General features: G+C 37.2%; 1 protein-coding gene across 1 annotated transcript in view; it reads right to left on the bottom strand.

Moving 5' to 3' along the window:
• Window positions 1-18,360, bottom strand: part of SPATA6 (spermatogenesis associated 6) — a 129,931-nt gene that overhangs the window by 26,828 nt on the left and 84,743 nt on the right. The window contains exon 11 of the mRNA XM_003799937.2: window positions 14,699-14,750. Within this exon, the coding sequence (XP_003799985.1) occupies window positions 14,699-14,750 (52 nt within the window). The remainder of the gene's footprint in view (window positions 1-14,698; window positions 14,751-18,360) is intronic.

Below are 18,360 nucleotides of genomic sequence, written 5' to 3'. Positions count from 1 at the left end.
ACTTTGCTAAATGATCCTTGGGTCAATGATGAAATAAAGATGGAAATCAAAAGATTTTTCAAACTGATCTGTAAACATTACAAAAACATACAAAAATCTAAGAGATACAGCAAAAGCAGCCTTAGGACATTATTAGCCTTAAATGCTAATAACTTAACACTAATACATTAAATGCAACCCTTTGGTTGTGGTCAGAGAGAAATTAGCTAAGGATAAGTGTTAGAGAGATACAATGTTGCTGGCTTTGCAAACAAAGGGCCCAAGCCAAGAAATGTGGGTAATCTCCAGAAGCCCATAAAAGAAAAAAAAAAAATCCTTCCCTGGAACCTCTAGAAAGAGCATAGCCCTGCTGATATGGTACTGTTAGCCCAGTAAGTACTGTGTTAGACCTCTGATCCAAAAAAATTTAAGATAACCAATCTGAAAAGTAAAAAGAAAACCAAAGTCTCAACACCCTCACCCAAAGTTCTTATATAAAAGAATTTTAAAAGTCAAAAGCCTCAGACAACTGTGAATATATGGCTCCACAGCATTCATTGAGGAAATTTCTTGCTAACTTCCTATAAGCAAGGACATGCATATTGTATCTACGTCTAGCACCTAAAACTAAAGCATATCTGACTCCACACAAATAATGAATTACAAGTTTATCTTACAGTTAACAGAACTGGAAATAAGACAGAATCAAACATTCTTCCACCTATCTAGGGACATCTATATAACTGATGCTTCCTTAACTCCCTTATTTTATGTAAAAGGTAGATTTCTTGGGCCTCATAACAATGTAACCACCTTGTCTCATTACCCCCACCTCCAGCCTTTTTCCTCTCTGTCTTTCAAATGCTGAAGGTTCCAACTTCCTCTTGGGAAAATCAGCCACAGTTTGCTTGTGGTTCATGTTTTCCTAAGCATGTCCTCAAAATCTTGGCTTAATAAACCTCCACTGATTGAGATTTTCACCTCAGCCATCTACTTGCCTCAGCCATCTACTTGGGTTGACATAAATTTATAGTAATCTGTCACAGCAGCAATAGAAAACAAATACATATAAGTAGCACAAATTACCTCATGAAAACCTACAGAAATGGTTTTGAAGTAAGATGTAATAATTCATGTGAAGGAAATTAGAAAATTTTACCCCCAAATATGACATTTTGACATAGTGGATTGAAAAAAACCTCAAGATCTCTCTGACCTTCCTCTACCCCCACCTCTCCACCATAGGCTCTACCAAAATCATCGAAGTACTTGACCTGTCTAAGATCCAGTCCTAACTAGGAAAACTAGTGCCTTCCTCCCACCCCTTTATCTCAATGTCTATTTCAGGAAAAACCATCAAAAACACATGACCTGGCTCAACCCATTTTAAAAATAATATCTATTTCTCAAGTTGATTCAATTTCCAAAGAGAATCATTTACAAGGTGATCTGTCTCCTCCTACCCAATCATTCTCCCAAATATCTATTCATCCTCCCTAGTTATCTTTTGTTGTCCCTCAACTGAATTCCTCTTTTCATCTCTTGCATACCCCATTTTACCAAAAAGGCATATAAGCTTCTGAACCCCATGGGGGAGCTGACTCCTCATTTTCTAGTTTTTGCATATATATATTAAATAAATTTGATAATTTTTCTCTTAGTAAACTTACTATGAGCTTATTTTCCAGTGAATCTTCTGAGTACAAAGGGGAAGTTTTGCCTTTGAACCTATATATAGCAGACCTTAAAAAATAAATTATACTTTCAAAGCTATTAGAAAGTTATAGAAACAATGAAGACTATAGATTATAAAATTCCAGAGGAGTAAATCTTTCAAAAGTGGACGGATGATTGGCATCTTCCTTTTTCCTTAAAGTATCTACAGATTTTGAGCATGGACTAGAAGCTAAGAACCAGGGCTATTATTTGAAATAAGGGTCATTACTGGGACCCATAGACCTCAGACCCACAAAGCTTTTCATGCTTGAATGGAGGAAATAACAGAAGACATAAACAAATGGAAAGAAACATCATGTTTATGGGCCAGGAGAATCAACACTGTAAAAATGTTCCATACTGCCCAAGGCAAGGTGATATACAAGCTAATGCAATCCCCATCAAAAGATGAACATGTTTCACAGATCTAGAAAAAATAATTCTACATTTAATTTGGAAACAAAAAAGAGCCTGAATAGCCAAAGGAATCTTAAGCAAAAATAACAATTCTAGAGGCATCATGCTGCCAGACTTTAGACTAGCTTACAAGGTTATATAGCAAGGAAAATAGCATGACATTGGTACAAAAATAGAGACCAATAGAAAAGAACAGAGAACCCAAATATAAACCATCTACCTACAACACACTGACCTTTGACAAAGCAGACAAGAGCACATATTGGGTAAAAGAAGCTCTATTCAATAACTGATGCTGGGAATATTGGGCATCAATGTGTAGAATAATGAAACAGGACCCCTATCTCTCACTACTTAACAAAAATTAAAGGTAGAAGACAAACATAAGGAAAAGAAATTATAAAAATTTTAGAGGAAAATGTGAGGAAAACTCTTTCAGACATTGGCTGTTCATTAGGTTCTCATGGAGAAGCAGTGCCATGGAACATAAACCCGCATATTGAAATTGTACATTTAAATAAAGAGGTTCACAGCTCTCTTAGGCACATGACAAGTTTATTAATTTTCTCCTGGCCTACTGATACCGGAAAAGTGGCGCCCCAACCAGCTCAGCCCCTCAGCAGGGCTGGGGGACCTGCCACCTCTGTCTTGGTGGCAGCAGCTGGCACAGAAACCAGCAGGCTGAAGCCAAAGGGAGAGCTTTCCTCTCCCACAGAGGCTCCAGTAACAAAAAAGACCTGGCCAATTAGGGGAAAACACTGGCGATTCCTCCAGTGCATCCCTGATTGGTCCATTTTCAATCCTGCTCCTGACTGGTCTATTTTATAGACCAATCAGCTAAGCTCTCAGCTCATTGGACAACTGCCCCTATATAAACCCCTGAGCAGAGAGCCTAGGGGCAGATCATCGCAGGTCACTGCAGATTGTCCCTGACCTTCAAGGAAGAGAGAGCAGAAGAACAAGACTTCAGCAGGCTGTTGCAGACTTCCAAGGAAGAAGGAGCGAGAGCTGTAGCACTTCTACTGCTGATCCTGCTCTACAAAGAGGCTTGGCTCTTTGTAAGAGTTGTTTTCATTAAGAGCTGTAACACTTGCATCCTGCCCTGCAAAGAGGCTTGGTCCTTTGTAAGAGCTGTAGCACTTCTGCTGATCCTGCTCTACAAAGAGGCTTGGCTCTTTGTAAGAGTTGTTTTCATAAGAGTTCTAACACTTGCATCCTGCCCTGGAAGGAGGTTTGGTTCTTTGAGCTGTAAATAAAACCTCACTGTTCATTCTATGGTCCGTTGACTCATTCATCGAATTGTCGAGACCAAGAGCCTGGAAATCTAAAGTCAAAAATCCGGTATCACTACTACATAGCCAGGGACCACTGCTCTCTCATGGTGAGTTAGTTGTGTACATGCACTGTACCTCATTAATATTCATTACAATCCCTCTGCACATGCACACTGTACATCAACGGCTTTATTAATATTCATTACAATCCATAATCCATCTCATGAATAAACATCTTGTGACTATCTTGTGAGCAGATCGTCCCTAGTAATCTGTAGATTAACTGATACCACTTTATCTAACATAATCCTCCTAACGTAATCCTTTTAACATAACTTAATGGAGAACATGTTGGACAAAGGTGGATTGAATACCTGCCCTTACTGGCCTCACCGTTTGGAGGCAGGTACTTCAATTTTAAGCAAGGCATAATAAAGAAATTTCTAAAACATACAGAAAACTTGTTTGCAAGCCTCTGCTCCCATGTGGGCCTTAAGACGAGGGGTTTTTATGCCTGCAACCCACCAGGCCAACCTTAGGTCAGGGGTTTATATGCCCACAACCAACCTGGCCATATGGGATTCTGCCTCAGTTTCTTACAAGTATGCCTGCACAAAGTCTTTTCACTGCTCTCTCTCAAACAGCTTTTTTTGGCCAGAGGTATATAGGCCTTTCGCCTATATTTCCCCTTTCTTTTTCTCATTAGCATTTACATCAGACATCATTAAAGCAAAAATGGCAGCTTGTCTTTCATTCTCCTTATTAGTCTGATTTACCTTCTTACACATAATACATAAAATCAAGCAAAAAATAAGTAACAAAGCAAAAGATCCAACAGTACTTCCAATAAGTCCATTGATCTTGGGCATAGGATTCAGTTGTTCTATTCCCTCTGCTAATCCCTTCAAGATCTCATCACTTTGGCCTAGGCAAAGAATTTGTGACCAACATCCCCAAACACAATATCAGCAATAACAAAAATAAATACATGAAACTTGATCAAATTAAAAAACTTCTGCATGGCAAACGAGATAATCAACAGAGTAAACAGACTACCTATAGAATGGGAGAAAATATTTGAAAACTATACATCCAATAAAGGGCTAGTGTCCAGAATCTACAAAGAACTCAAACAAATCAGCAAGAAAAAAACAACCCCGTAAGGAATGGGCAAAAGACATGAAGAGAAGTTTTTCAAAAGAAGATAGACAAATGGCCAAGAAACATAGAAAAAGGTGCTCAACATTACTAATCATCAGGGAAATGTAAATAAAACCACAATGAGACACTACCTTACCCATCAGAATGGCTTTTATTAAGAAGTCCAAAAACAATGGATGTTGGCACGTATGTACAGAGAAAGGACTGCTTATACTCAGTTAGTGAGACTGCAAAGCAGTACAAACTCTGCAAAGAACTAAAAGTACACCTACTATTCAATCCAGAAATCCTACTACTGGATATCTACCTAAAAGAAAAGAAGTCATTTTATCAAAAAGATACCTGAACTTGAATGCTTATAGAAGCACAATTTCACAATCTCAAAGATTTGGAATCAACCTATGTGCTCATAAATTTGTGAGTGGATTAACAAAATATGGCATATAAAAACCATGGAATACTTACTACTCAGCTGAAAAAAGGAATGAAGATCTTTTGGAGCAATTTGGATGGAACTAGAGACTACTGTCTTAAGTGAAATGTCTCAAGAATGGATATACAGATACCACATGTACTCTATTTTTGAACTAATCAATGAGCACAGGGAAAATTAAAAGTCACTGGAAAACATGAAGTGGGAAAAGGGGAGGAGGAGATGGGCAAAACCTACCTGAGAGGTACAGTGAACACTATCCAGTTGACGGGCACACTAATAGCCCTGGCTTAAGTATTATAAAAGCTATTGATGTTAAGAAAAAAACTTGTACCCTCTTTAAATTTTAAAATAGAAATAAAGAAAAGAAAAAAAAAACTTGCAAACAAACAAAACAAATCTGGTCAAGTTTATCTCTAGGATGACACATGATAAAAATAATAATGAGTATTATCATCACAGAACCAACTAATCATAAAGGAAGCTTAGATATGATAAGATAAATGAAAATCAACAAAATGATAAAACGTAGCTACATGTAAATGAGTACTGCCCGTAAAAAATATAATGAAGTAATACGATGCTTAAAATGTGTAGATAATAAAAACACAGGATAATAATATTATGTTAAGTTAGGAAGGGATAAATACAATTCATAAGTTAATTTATATTAAATATTAGTAAGAATACTTATTCGAATCTTAAAGGAAACATCAAAAGAATAGAAAACTAAATATGGTAGCTAAATTAATTCATAATATACACCCAAACCAGAAGAAGATAAAATAGAAGTAAATAAGTAATATAGGGTGGTGCCTGTGGCTCAAAGGAGTAGGTGGTGGGTTCAAACCCAGCCCCAGCCAGAAACTGCAAAAAATAAAATAAAAATAAATAAATAATATAGAAAAGGGAGTACAAGTAGAAAATAGTAGATTTATACCCAAATATATTAGTAGGTACATTAAATATGAAAATACTACACTTAAAACACAATGATTTCCAAATTGTATAAAAAGTTGTTTGTTATATGCTACTGAACGTCTACCATTAAATATAAACATAAAGGTTAAGGATGAAAGAAGATATTCTCTGCAAAACACTGACCAAATAAATGTAGAGCAAACTGAGCCATGATCTCTAGCATATGACTCACTTCCTGCTTGAGAGACCTGGAGAATCACTAGAATGACATGTCAGTTGTGTGTCTGCAGGAGATCAGAAAACTGGCCTCCAAGGGAGAATGTATATGTGGAGTGTGGCAATACCAGGCCTAATGCTGACAGTAAAGATTCTCTAGATTCCAAAGGTCTCTTGATGCTGGAGGCAGAGGTTGTGCTCAAGGTCTGCCGTTTGGCAAAAACAAAAGTGGAGATATTCTATCTGACCTCCATGTCCTCCCTAATCAGTGCTAATGTCCGGCAAGCATTTTGTCTGGCTCTTCTCATTTTATGATAATAAATACAGACCTGAGATTTACTTGGAAGGGCTCCTCCCAGAGCTCCTCAGTCCCCTGACACAGACAAGTGTGTCAAGCCTCCTTATTCCTTGAGCCAAGATCCCCTCTGGTGACCCCAAGCCCCTTCAAATAAAGGTATTTTAGCTATAGAAATATGGAATATAGTAGACCTAAAAAAAATTATTAGTAGAAATAAAGACATTTACTAATGATATAATTTACATTTATACTCATCTAATTTTTAAAAAGGCAAAATTGTTAATTAAGACAGAGGAATTAAGGAAATTATAACAGGAGATATCTAAAAAATTAAAATTGTTCTATCTCTCAGTATTTGAGAGAGGAACCAGACAAGAAAAATTAATAAGGATAAAAAACACTGAACTAATCATTAACAAAACTGCCTAGATGTCAAGCAATCCATACTGTGCAACAAAAAGGCTCATATTATTTTGAAGTATACATGGAATCAAAAATAACCATATACTAGCCTATAGATGAAATCTCAACAAATGTCATATCAAAGCATATATTTTTAAACCACAGTATGATGAAACAATAAAAGAAAAGAAAAAAATAGAATGTCCCCCCCAAGAAGGTCTATAAATCCAGCAATACACCTTTAAGTAGCACAATGGTAAAAGAAAAAAGTACAATGGAAGTTAGAAAGTAATTGGAAGCAAAATTTAGCAAAAAATATGACACTAACATTTACCAGGAATGTAACATCGGAAGATGGCCAACTAGAAGCCCATAGCATTCATCCCCCTGGCAAAGACAATCAGACCAAGAAATACATAGCTACATTGTAATGACCAAGCGAGGAGAGTGCCAGTGTGTCTGAGGAGTAAGAGACACCCCAGCAAGCACAGAAATTCAGGATAGCCACTGACAGAGGAGGAAACACCAGGCCTCCACTACCCCATCCCCCAAACACAATTAGCAGAGAACCAGGAGGCACTTTTCCCCTATGGCAAGGAGGTAAGGAAAAGGATCCCAGCAATCCTCATTAACAGCAGGACACCCACAGACCTCACTACTGGGGTTCCCTGAATTCGTAGGCACTAAACCCAGCTATGGGAACTTCCTGGAGTCCACACAGATGTGCTTTCCCAAGAGAAGGAGCTGATACAGTGTCCCAAACCCACAACCCACATGGGTGCTACACAACACCATTTTAAACTGGAACTACAAACTATGTCTTTTCCTCTGGGTGTGAGCAGCCATGGTTCCCCTTCATCCCTGAGATTGAGCCACCAGAGACCTACCCCAGCCAGATAGCTCAACATCCCCCAATCAGGTTGTGAGCAGCTGCTACACTCTTCCCTGTGAAGACTTTGCATAGCCCACAAACTCCTTATGTTGGAGCTGAAGCAACACCCAGCCTGCTGTGGAAACTCTACTTCGGTCACTCAGAGCAGGCATCCTTTTCTGGTGCTTAAGTTAAAGAAGTACCCTACATCCCAGGGAAATGGTGCCTGAGTCCCTGAACAATAACATCCCTCCAGCTGAAGCTGAAGTGGCACATCGCTCCCTGGAGAATCAGTGCCCAAGACAAGTTGGGCAGCTGCACATTCCCGGGCTAAGCTCATAGTGCCCACATCCCAGGGAAAAAAGCAGGGGCTGAACTGAGACACCCTGCCCTACAGATCAAACTAAAGTCCTTTCTTCCCTGGAGCTACATTATGCCCCTAGAGCAGCAGTTCTCAACCTGTGGGTCACAACCCTTTTGAGGGTCAAATGATCCTTTCACAGGGGTCGCCTATGACCATCCTCCATATCAGATATTTATATTACTACTCATAAGAGTAGCAAAATTACAGTTATAAGGTAGCAACGAAAATAATTTTATGGTTGGAAGTCACCACAACATGAGGAACTGTATTTAAGGGGTCCTGGCATTAGGAAGGTTGAGAACCACCTGCCCTAGAACCTAAACTGCTGAGACATCCCTCCCCCTGGGGAGTGGACTCATCACTGTGCTATCACTGCCACCCCAGAGCCTAAACAAGACCTATGAGCCTCCATTCTAGTGTACTTGCTGCCACTTTACCTGGCCTCACAGACCCTGCGATAGTGCCAAGCCCCATCATCCTAGGGCTTAGAGCCACTACTACCCAGCGCCTCATCCCCTAGGATCCAAGTTGCCACTGAGCCCTACCCTGAAGATCTCCAAAATACCCCTCCTTCCCCAGGTAGTGCCAAGTCTTGCCTTCCAGGAGAAAATCACAGCTACACTCCAGCCCACTGGGCTCAAGCTGCTAGGGAGTGCCTCAAAGTCACAGACCCTGGCTCTGTGGGAAACCTGTATTCCAAGACTCAGGTGCCATAATAAGTTCATGAGATCTTGAGCCTAGGATCTCAGCCTCAAAGCTGCTGCAGTACCTTTGCCTTGAACCCAGCATAACTACAGCTGCTTATAGGCCATTTCTTACCTGATACCAAGAGAGAGTTTTCTTTAAATCCCTCTATTATAGGTAATATAAGAATAGCAGGACCATGAAAGTCTAAGACACTGCAAATATCAACAAACTACTTCTGTTGTTGTGGCTGCTGCTGCTGCTACAAAATTCTGCAGCCTAGGCCACTGAGGTACACACAGTTATTCTAATGTTGAATACATCTGAGGAAACTACAAGGAGAATATACTACCTCACCTATCCAGAAAGACAGTCATCACACCCTTTCCATCTGGCACACTAAAATCCAGCTGTATGTAGAAGCTTTCTCTACAATAACCACTCTAGAAAGTTTGGAAGAGGCAATTGTTCCACTAGATGGACAGACAGCAATGTGGGGACATAAAAAACCTGAAAAGGTAGGGAAATAGGACACCACTAAACTAACATAACTCTCTAGTATCAGTCTTCAGTGAAAAGGAAATCCGTAAATTGCTGGATAAAGAATTCAAAAAAATCATGAGGAAACTCAATAAAATATAATAAAATACTGATAGACAATTCAACAAAATCAGAAAAACAAAATATGCATGAGAAATTAAACAAAGAGACACAAATAATAAAAATACCCCCTAAAATCCTGAACATGTAGAATTTAGAAAATGAAATTTAAAAACACAGAGCTTCAACAACACACTTGATCAACTCAAAAAAAGAATCTCTGAACTTAAAGATAGGTCTTGGAAATTATCCCGAAAGAGAGAAAGAGAGACAGAGCGAAAAGAATAGCATGAAGAAGCCCACACAACATACAGGACAACACTGAGTGAACACATTTCCTGTTATACAGTTCCAGGAGGGGAAGAGAAAGGAAAAGACATAGAAAACCCATTTGAAAACTCAATAAAATATTACCTTAAAAGTTTCCAAGTTTGGAGGAATATAGATATCCAGATTTATAAAGCTCAAAGATTCTCCCAAAAGATTTAACTAAAAACGGTCCTTCCCACAGCACATTCTGATCAATTTGCCAAAAGTTAAAGGCAAAGAGAATTCTAAAAGTAGCAAGAGAAAAGTGTCAAGTTAACCTGTAAGAAAATTTACATAATTGAAATTAGACAACTTGCTCCTAAATAACCAATGGGTTAATGAAGAAATTAAAAAGAAAATTAAAAAAGTATCTGGAACAAATAAAAATAGAAACACAAAATACCAAAACATATGTGATAGAGCAAAAGCAACATTAAATAGAATATTTATAGCAACAAATGCCTACATCAAAAAAGTACAAAGATTCAAGTAAACAGCATAATGATGTGTCTCAAGGAACTAGAAAAGCAAGAACAAACCAAATACAAAATGTGTAGAGGGAAAGAAATAAAGATCAGAGCAAAAACAGATAAAATTCAAACTAAAAAAAAAAAATACATGAGATAGCCAAAATAAAAGGGTTTTTTGGTTGTCTATAAGAGATGGGATTTTGTTACTACCCAGGGTGGCCTCAAACTCTTCGACTCAAGTAATCTTCCTACCTCAGCCTCCTGAGCAGCTAGCCCTACAGAAATGCATCTTCATGCCTGATTCAAAAAGCTGTGTTTTTTTTTTTAAGATAAACAAAATTAACAAACCATTAACTAGACTGAGAAAAAGATTAAACTCTGAGAAATAAAATCAGAAACAAAAAAAGACACTAACAACTGATACCACAAGAATGCAAAGGCTCAATAGAGATCATTATGAATTAACTATACGCCAACAAACTAGAAAACCTAACGGAAATGGATACATTCTTTTACATATACAACCTACCAAGATCAAACCAAGAATAGAAAATCTGAACAGACCAATTATGAGTAATAAGGTTGAATCTGTTAAAGGAAAAAAAAAAAAACTTTCATAAAATAAAAGCCCAAGACCTGATGGTTTTAGTGTTGAATTCCACTTTTTAAAAAACTAATTTCTATTCTTCTCAAACTCTTCCAAAAAATTATACTGAGGTATATTCTTCCAAACTTGTTCTATGGGGCCAGCATTACCTTGATACCAAAACCAGAAAAGGACACAATAAAAACAGAAAACTGCAGGCCAATATTCCTCATGAACATGGAAGCAAAAATTCTGAAATAAAAATACTATCAAACTCAAATCCAGCAGCACATTAAAAAGATCATTCAATGTAATCAAATTGAATTGGTCCCATGTATGCAAGGATGGTTGAATATATGCAAATCAATAAATGTGATACATCATACCAACCAAATGAAGGACAAAAACCATATACTCATCTTGAGAGATGCATAAAAAGCATTTGATAAAATGTAATGACCCTTCATGATAAAAACTCCCAACAAGTTATGTAGGTGTAGGAGGAACACATGTCCACACAGTAAGAGCCATATGTGACACACTTACAGCCAACATCATAATGGGGAAATTTGAAAGTTTTTCTACTAAGATCTGAAGCAAGACTAGGATACCCACCTGTCACCACTTTTCAACATATGAGGTCTGACAATTAAATTTGTGAACTCATTGTAGAAAAGGTGCTACACACCTCATTGCTGAATATCAATATGGTCACCTCTGGGGTACTCCCCTTGGGAAGCTATGCATCAACGCCAGTGCCCAGTCTATCCTTCAAAGCAATTTTGGAACACTTTTTCTGAAATGACCATCAGAGCTGCCATCATACAAAGTCTGACAATTAAGTCCCTGAACTTGCCATCGTACTCTTACGCTGGCAGCACCATACCAACAACTCAATAAGGTTTGATACCCTTGGTATATCAGCGTCTCACAACTGTGTTCACATCAACATGTGGCAGCATCTTGTTGAATGGCATTCATTATCATTGTTGTATATTTTTGTGGCCCATATGACAACAGTGTACATGTTTAAATAAATAAAATAAACAATAGAATAATTAAAATAGTAAGTTAATAAAAAAAAAACTTTAATTGCCAGGAATGGTGGCTCATGCCTGTAATCCTGGCAGCTTGGGAAGACAAAGTGGGAGGATTTCTCGAGGCCAGGAGCTGGAGACTAGCCTAGGAAATATTAGTAAGACCTCATCTCAACAAAAAATTTAAAACATTAGCTGGGCATTGTGGCACATACCTATAGTCCCAACTCCTGCAGGTGGGACTGAGGTGAGCCCAGGAGTTCGAGGATGGAAATAAAGGAGGCTGGAGTGCAGTGGCCCAAAAGTACCTCATTCCAACTTCAAACTCCTGGGCTCATGCAATCCTTTTGTCTCAGCCTTCTGCAGGCTACTATGCCTGGCTCATGTGTACATGTGTTTGTGTGTGTATGTGTGTTTGGTGTGTGCATGCAGAGATGTGATCTCACTACGTTATCCAGGCTGCTAAGAACACTATATATTTAAGTGTGAAAGAGAACAAAAAGCCGTTAGGAGAAAATACAGAAGTCTAGAAGTTGACAAATATTATAAAAATACTACGCAAAAAGAAAAAAATTATAAATTGGCTTCATTAGAATTAAGAACTACTTTTCATCAAAAGATACATGAAAACACTGAAAAGTAAGGCACAGAGAGGGAAAAGAATGACTTGAATGGGCATTCACAAAAGAATGACCAATAAACATGTTCACTAGTCATTAGGAAACAGCAAATTAAAACCAATACTTTTTACTTATGAGAATGCCAAAAGGAAAACGCACACATACACAATCAATAAAGTAGTAGTGAGAATGTGGAACAAGAACTCTCCCCAACTGGTACTGGGACTGTAACTAAGACCATAGGCAAAACTCTCTGGCAGCATCTACTAAAACTAAATGTACACACACCCTCTGAGTGAGTAATCCACTGGTAGATAAATGACATGGTTTGGATACTTGATCTCTTCAAATCTTATCTACTTGATCAAATCTTGATCTACTTGATCTCTTCAAATCTTGATTTCTTGAAATTTGACCCCTGGTGGAAATTTTCCCTGGAGGTGGAACTTAGTGGAAAGTGTTAGGGTCATGGAGAGGATTCCTCATGAATGGCTTGGCCCACTTCAGCACAGTCAGGAGTTAGTTCTCTCCATTAGTCTGCATTAGAGCGGGTTCTTTAAAAGAGTCTGGTCCCTCCTCACTCTTTTTCCCTTTCTCTTTATGTGACCTCCCTGATACTCTTTGCCTTCCATCTTGATTGGAAGCTCCCTGAAGCCCTCACCAGAAGCAGATGCTGGCACCATGCTCCTATACTACAGTCTACAGAACTGAGAGCCAAATACAAATAAACTTCTTATTTTATAAATTATCAACTCTCAGGTATTCCTTGATAGCAACACATTTGCATCTGGTTACAACACAGTATATAACCAAATAAGATGTACACATCATCCAAGGATGTGTGTATACTACTCACAGCAGCTCCATGATAGCCCAACCCTGAAACAACCCATATGCCCATCAACAGAGGAATAAATAAATGGCATTTATTTTCATGAACAATACAATGCCACACAGAAGCAAGACTAAAGAACAAATTCTGTGTAAAACAGTAAGTCTGAATTGTAAAAATGCCTGTAAAAGCAAAGTAAAACAAATTAGAATAAAAAAGAGGAGTAGACACTATAGGATGTTATTTACATAAACTTCAAAACACGCAATACTAATCTTGCTGTTGGAAGGTAGATAATGTTTTATTAGAAGCTAAATGATGTTTATACTTGGAATGACAATGGCTGATAGGAAAGGAGGGGCTTCTGCAAAACAGATTGTGTTTTGTTTCTTGATCTGGTAAATAATTTACATGAGTCTGTTGATTTTATTATAATTCAACAAAGTATTATTTAGGATTTGTGCATTTACTACATATATATTACACTTTGAAAACAAGTCTAATTTTAGAAACAGCACATATATAGGAACTTAAAATTGTAAAAACTGATCCTAATGTCCAGGATATATCTCCAGGACTAAACTTAGTGCCCAACATGACACTTATGATAAATGATTGTTTTTTAAACTAATGAATAAAACAAGAAATCAAATACTAAAAGAGTATATACTATTATTATTTCTCAGCTGTCATTCATGTGAATGTTTATTTGCCTTATTGCAAAAAAACTTCATATTGATGTTCTCCAGCATTAAACCTGGTAAGCCTGACCTGCTATTATCCTCTTTTAAATATTAACATACAAATTGGCTGAGAATCTTCTTCAAGTTACATACTTCTCACTCTCTTCTCACGCTACCATTTAGAATCAAATATCTTTGCAGCATATGAAAATGTTTTATATTGGGCCAGCAAACAAGGTCTCATATTTTGAAGGCTATGAAATAATTATTAGGAGGGCACTACATACTTCTGAGATTCTGTCTTGCTCAGTCTCCCAGCCTATAGCTCACTGTAACCTCAAACTCCCAGGCTTGATTGATCCTCCTGGTCCAGCCTCCCAAGTAGCTATAAATATGCATCACCATGCCTGGCTAATTTCTCTACTTTCTAGAGATGGAGTCTTACTCTTGCTCAGGCTGGTCTCAAACTCCTGGCCTCAAGCAATCCTCCCATTTCAGCCTTACAAAGTGCCAGAATTACAGGTGTTGCGTCATTGTACCTGTTCATACTGACTCTTTATATGATAATTATTAGTAATATTGTTTAGAATTCATATGATCTATGCCAAACATTTTTCATGACTCAGGTCAAGCAAGAAGTTAGATAGGTTGCTTTTAGGAAAACCATGAAATTGTTTTCTTTCTTCTCAGTGACTAAATATTGCAAGCTTTACACATCTCAAGTGGTTTCCTTGCCCTATTATAAATAGCCTTCAAGAGAAAATTTCAGAAACTAACATATAAATGTCTTTGTTGAGCCTGATGTGATTTCAAGATATTTTTTACCCGGTCATGGATCTCATCGCAGTTTGAAGGTGAACACCAATCAGAATGGAACCTGTAGACATTAAAAGAAAAAAAAAAGGGCAATTTGAGGAAGAGAAAAAAAAATTTACAATTTCCCAAACACCCACCACTGAAAATCATTTTTATCCTTATCATCATGTGAAAACATATGCAAGATTAAAATAGCATATTTTTTCATTTGGCTAAGGATGGAGGGGAAACATATTAGGTACTGATTGAAAGGTATACTATTAAGTTTTCACAATATGTTCAATAGATAGTCTTAATAATAAAGTTAGTCACATGTTAGATTAAACATACTTATATATCTGACCATTTGGATGATTTCTATACATTAAATTTAGAGTTTTATCTCTAAAGATATAGATTTTCATATTAACAGGATTGAACATACAATGCCTTACTGTTTTTAAAACTAATTCTTATTCTTTAATAATTTAATCATACTCTCAAGCTTTGTGGAAGAAATTTCTTTTTGCATACAAAAAAATAAAACTACTTTTACAAAATGTACACACGAAATATGAAAATATTATTTGGAATCCAATCCAATCATATTCTTTCAGAATACAGAGGAACATGGAAATGAAATAGTCCCTTCTTAACATAGATAGTATCACCTCTCTAGTCTGAGATAAATTCACTTAAAAAAGAAAGAAATATTGAAAAATAGGTAAGAAAAACATGATTTTTATTAGAGTCTGAGGGTTTAAAGATGTCAAAGAACAAAGCATCCATTCCTCTTTCTTACATCCCTCCCAATTCAAAACTGACATTACTATAATGTAGCTACTCTATTTTATATAATAATGAAAATTTCCATCTAATTATAATACATCTATTTGAAGTATTATTGATAATTTCTTTATAAAGAAATAGGTAAAATTTAGATGTTTCTTAAATCTTAGTCTTTTTTCTTCCCTATTTGTTCTGAAAAGTTATAATTATAAATGCTTACTTTATTTTATTTATTTTTTCTTGAGACAGAGTCTCACTTTGTCACCTTTGGTAGAGTGCCGTGGCCTGATAGCTCACAGCAACTTCAAACTCTTAGGCTTAAGTGATTCTCTTGCTTCAGTCTCCCAAGTAGCTGGAACAGGTGCCCGCCACAATGCCTGGCTATTTTTAGAGACGAGGTCTCACTCTGGCTCAGGCTGCTCTCCAACCTGTGAGCTCAGGCAATCCACTCGCCTCAGCTTCCCAGTGCTAGGATTACAGGCGTGAGCCACTGCACCCAGCAATTATGTATGTTTAAACTTAGTACAAGCTACTGAGTTACTAAGCAGCATATATGGGTTATACAACCTATTTTAAAGAACACACTCAATAATGGATAGTCAAATATATTCAAATGTTCATCTCCAGCATGTATAAACCAAGTCTGACTGCATCTATGCAAACATTTCGGCAGCCTTTATTATCTGCATGGATCTAGCACATCCTGTAAATCTGAGATGCAACTATGCGGCTCCAAGGATCCCCTGGATCGCTTCAAGGACACATTAGAGGATCCACTAGTCTGTGCTGTGGTATAAGAAATGCTTGCCTACCAATCTATAGATTTACTACCCTTATAAAAATCAAAACTTTAAGCATGATTCAAAAGAATATCAGCTCCTTTTAAATTTGCTAGTATTTCTTAGTCTAATTTTAGAAATAACTCTAAAACTTAATACAAATTCTACATCACAACATTAATATTTATACATTGAGAAGAAAACTGCTTCTGAAACATCACACTTATAAGTGAAAAAGTGAAGTCATTTTATGATGTGCTAACTTTATTGGAGGAATTTTTCAAATGGGCTCAAAGCAAACAGCACCTTTACTATGAAGAAATTAATTTACTTAAGTAGCAATAAAGCTTTTAAAAATCTGTTTTTCACACATATGATTAAGAAGTCAGCACTTTACTATAATCTTAGAGAAAATTTATTTAATTTCAATGAGTATTTAGACAGGTAAACTCCTATAGCTGTATGTTCTGTCATACACAGCTGCCAGGCAAAATTTCCAATTTTTCCTGGGACACACCATCTACATTTACATCAATTTAAATTGTTTATTTCAATGGATTATATAAACACCCTGCAAATATATTTTGAATATAACTTCAATGGAGAACTTATATACATAGAAAGGACAGGAGACAACAGGTGGAACAAATTGAGTACAAGGATAAAGTAACACAGAACTAAAATTGATAACTGTACTTTAATGGTAAATTTATTATGTCAGTAAATATGAAATGTCTGATTTTGAATCAAAGTTTAGTTTCTTATATCTCAAACAAGAAGCAGTACAGTTAATCAAAGTATGCTCCTGAACTATCAACACAGTTTTGCCATCTTAATAGTAGTTTGTGTATGCCAGCAGTGAAGAAGCCAGGAAAGCAAGTGGCATTGAAATCATAAGCATTTTCCACAGCTTGTTGGGAATTGAGTCTTTTTCCTTGCAAGAAGTGGTCCCAAGCCTAGAAGTGGTAAACAGTTGGTGCAAGATCTGTTGAATATAGTGGATGATGGAAAGTTTCCAAGTCTAGTGTCTGTAGTTTGAACATCATTACTTGTTTAACATGTGATCAAGTGTTGTCTTATAAGCAGATGGATCTGTGTCTACTGATGAACCTCAGCTACTTAATCACAAGCATTCTCATCATTTCATCCAACTGGTTGCAGTGACATCTGCTGTAATCAACTGACCAGGTTTCATAAAGCTGTAGTGAATAATACCGGCACTGGACCACCAAACAGACATCATTAGTTTTTCTGATGAATATTCGGTTTTGGATTATGTTTTAGTACTTCATCTTGATCTAACCATTGTGTCAAACATTTGTGATTGTCAAAAAGAATCCATTTTTTACCACATGTATCGTTATGGTATAGAAATAGTGCGGCTTTATGTCATGAATGCAATGAAAGGCAAGCTAGCAGACAGTTTCTCTTCTGATGTTTTTTTAATCCATACATGAACCCATCTATTCAGCTTCTTTCCCTTGCCAGTTTGTTTCAAACAGTCCAATATAACTAGAATAGTAACGTCAAACATTGATGCTACTTCACATGTAGCTTGAAATGGATTTGCCTCCACTCCAGCTTTGAGCTGGTCTCCGTTTGCCCACGTGGCTGGTTTTCAAGATTAAAATCACCAGAATGGAACTTCTCAAATCACCAACGTACTGTGTATACACTGGCCACATGCTTCCCAAACACTTCACTGATATTCTGAGCTGTCTGTGCTGCACTGATTCCACGAAAGAACTCATATTCGAAAATAACACAAATTTTTCACTTACCCAAGGTTTCACAAAAATTGTTCTAAAAAAAATTACTGGAGGCCAAGTCTGGTGACTCACGCCTTTTAATCCTAACACTCTGGGAAGCTGAAGTGGGCAGATCACTTGAGTTCAGGAGTTTGAGACCAGCCTGAACAAGAGTGAGACCCTGTCACTACCAAAAATTAAAAACAAACAAAAAAAGCTAGCCAGGCATCATGGCTGGCACTTGTAATCTCAGCTATTTGGGAGGCTGAGGTAAGAGGGTCTCCTAAGTCCAAGAGATTGAGGTTGCTATGAGCTATGATGCCACAGCACTCTACCCAAGGCAACAGAGTGAGATTCTACCTCAAAAAAAAAAAAA

This window comes from Otolemur garnettii, unplaced genomic scaffold (genome assembly GCF_000181295.1).
Source record: "Otolemur garnettii isolate 467f Iridium unplaced genomic scaffold, OtoGar3 scaffold00159, whole genome shotgun sequence".
In the NCBI taxonomy this organism is placed as follows: domain Eukaryota; kingdom Metazoa; phylum Chordata; class Mammalia; order Primates; family Galagidae; genus Otolemur; species Otolemur garnettii.
This window is presented reverse-complemented; position numbering and strand designations above follow the sequence as displayed.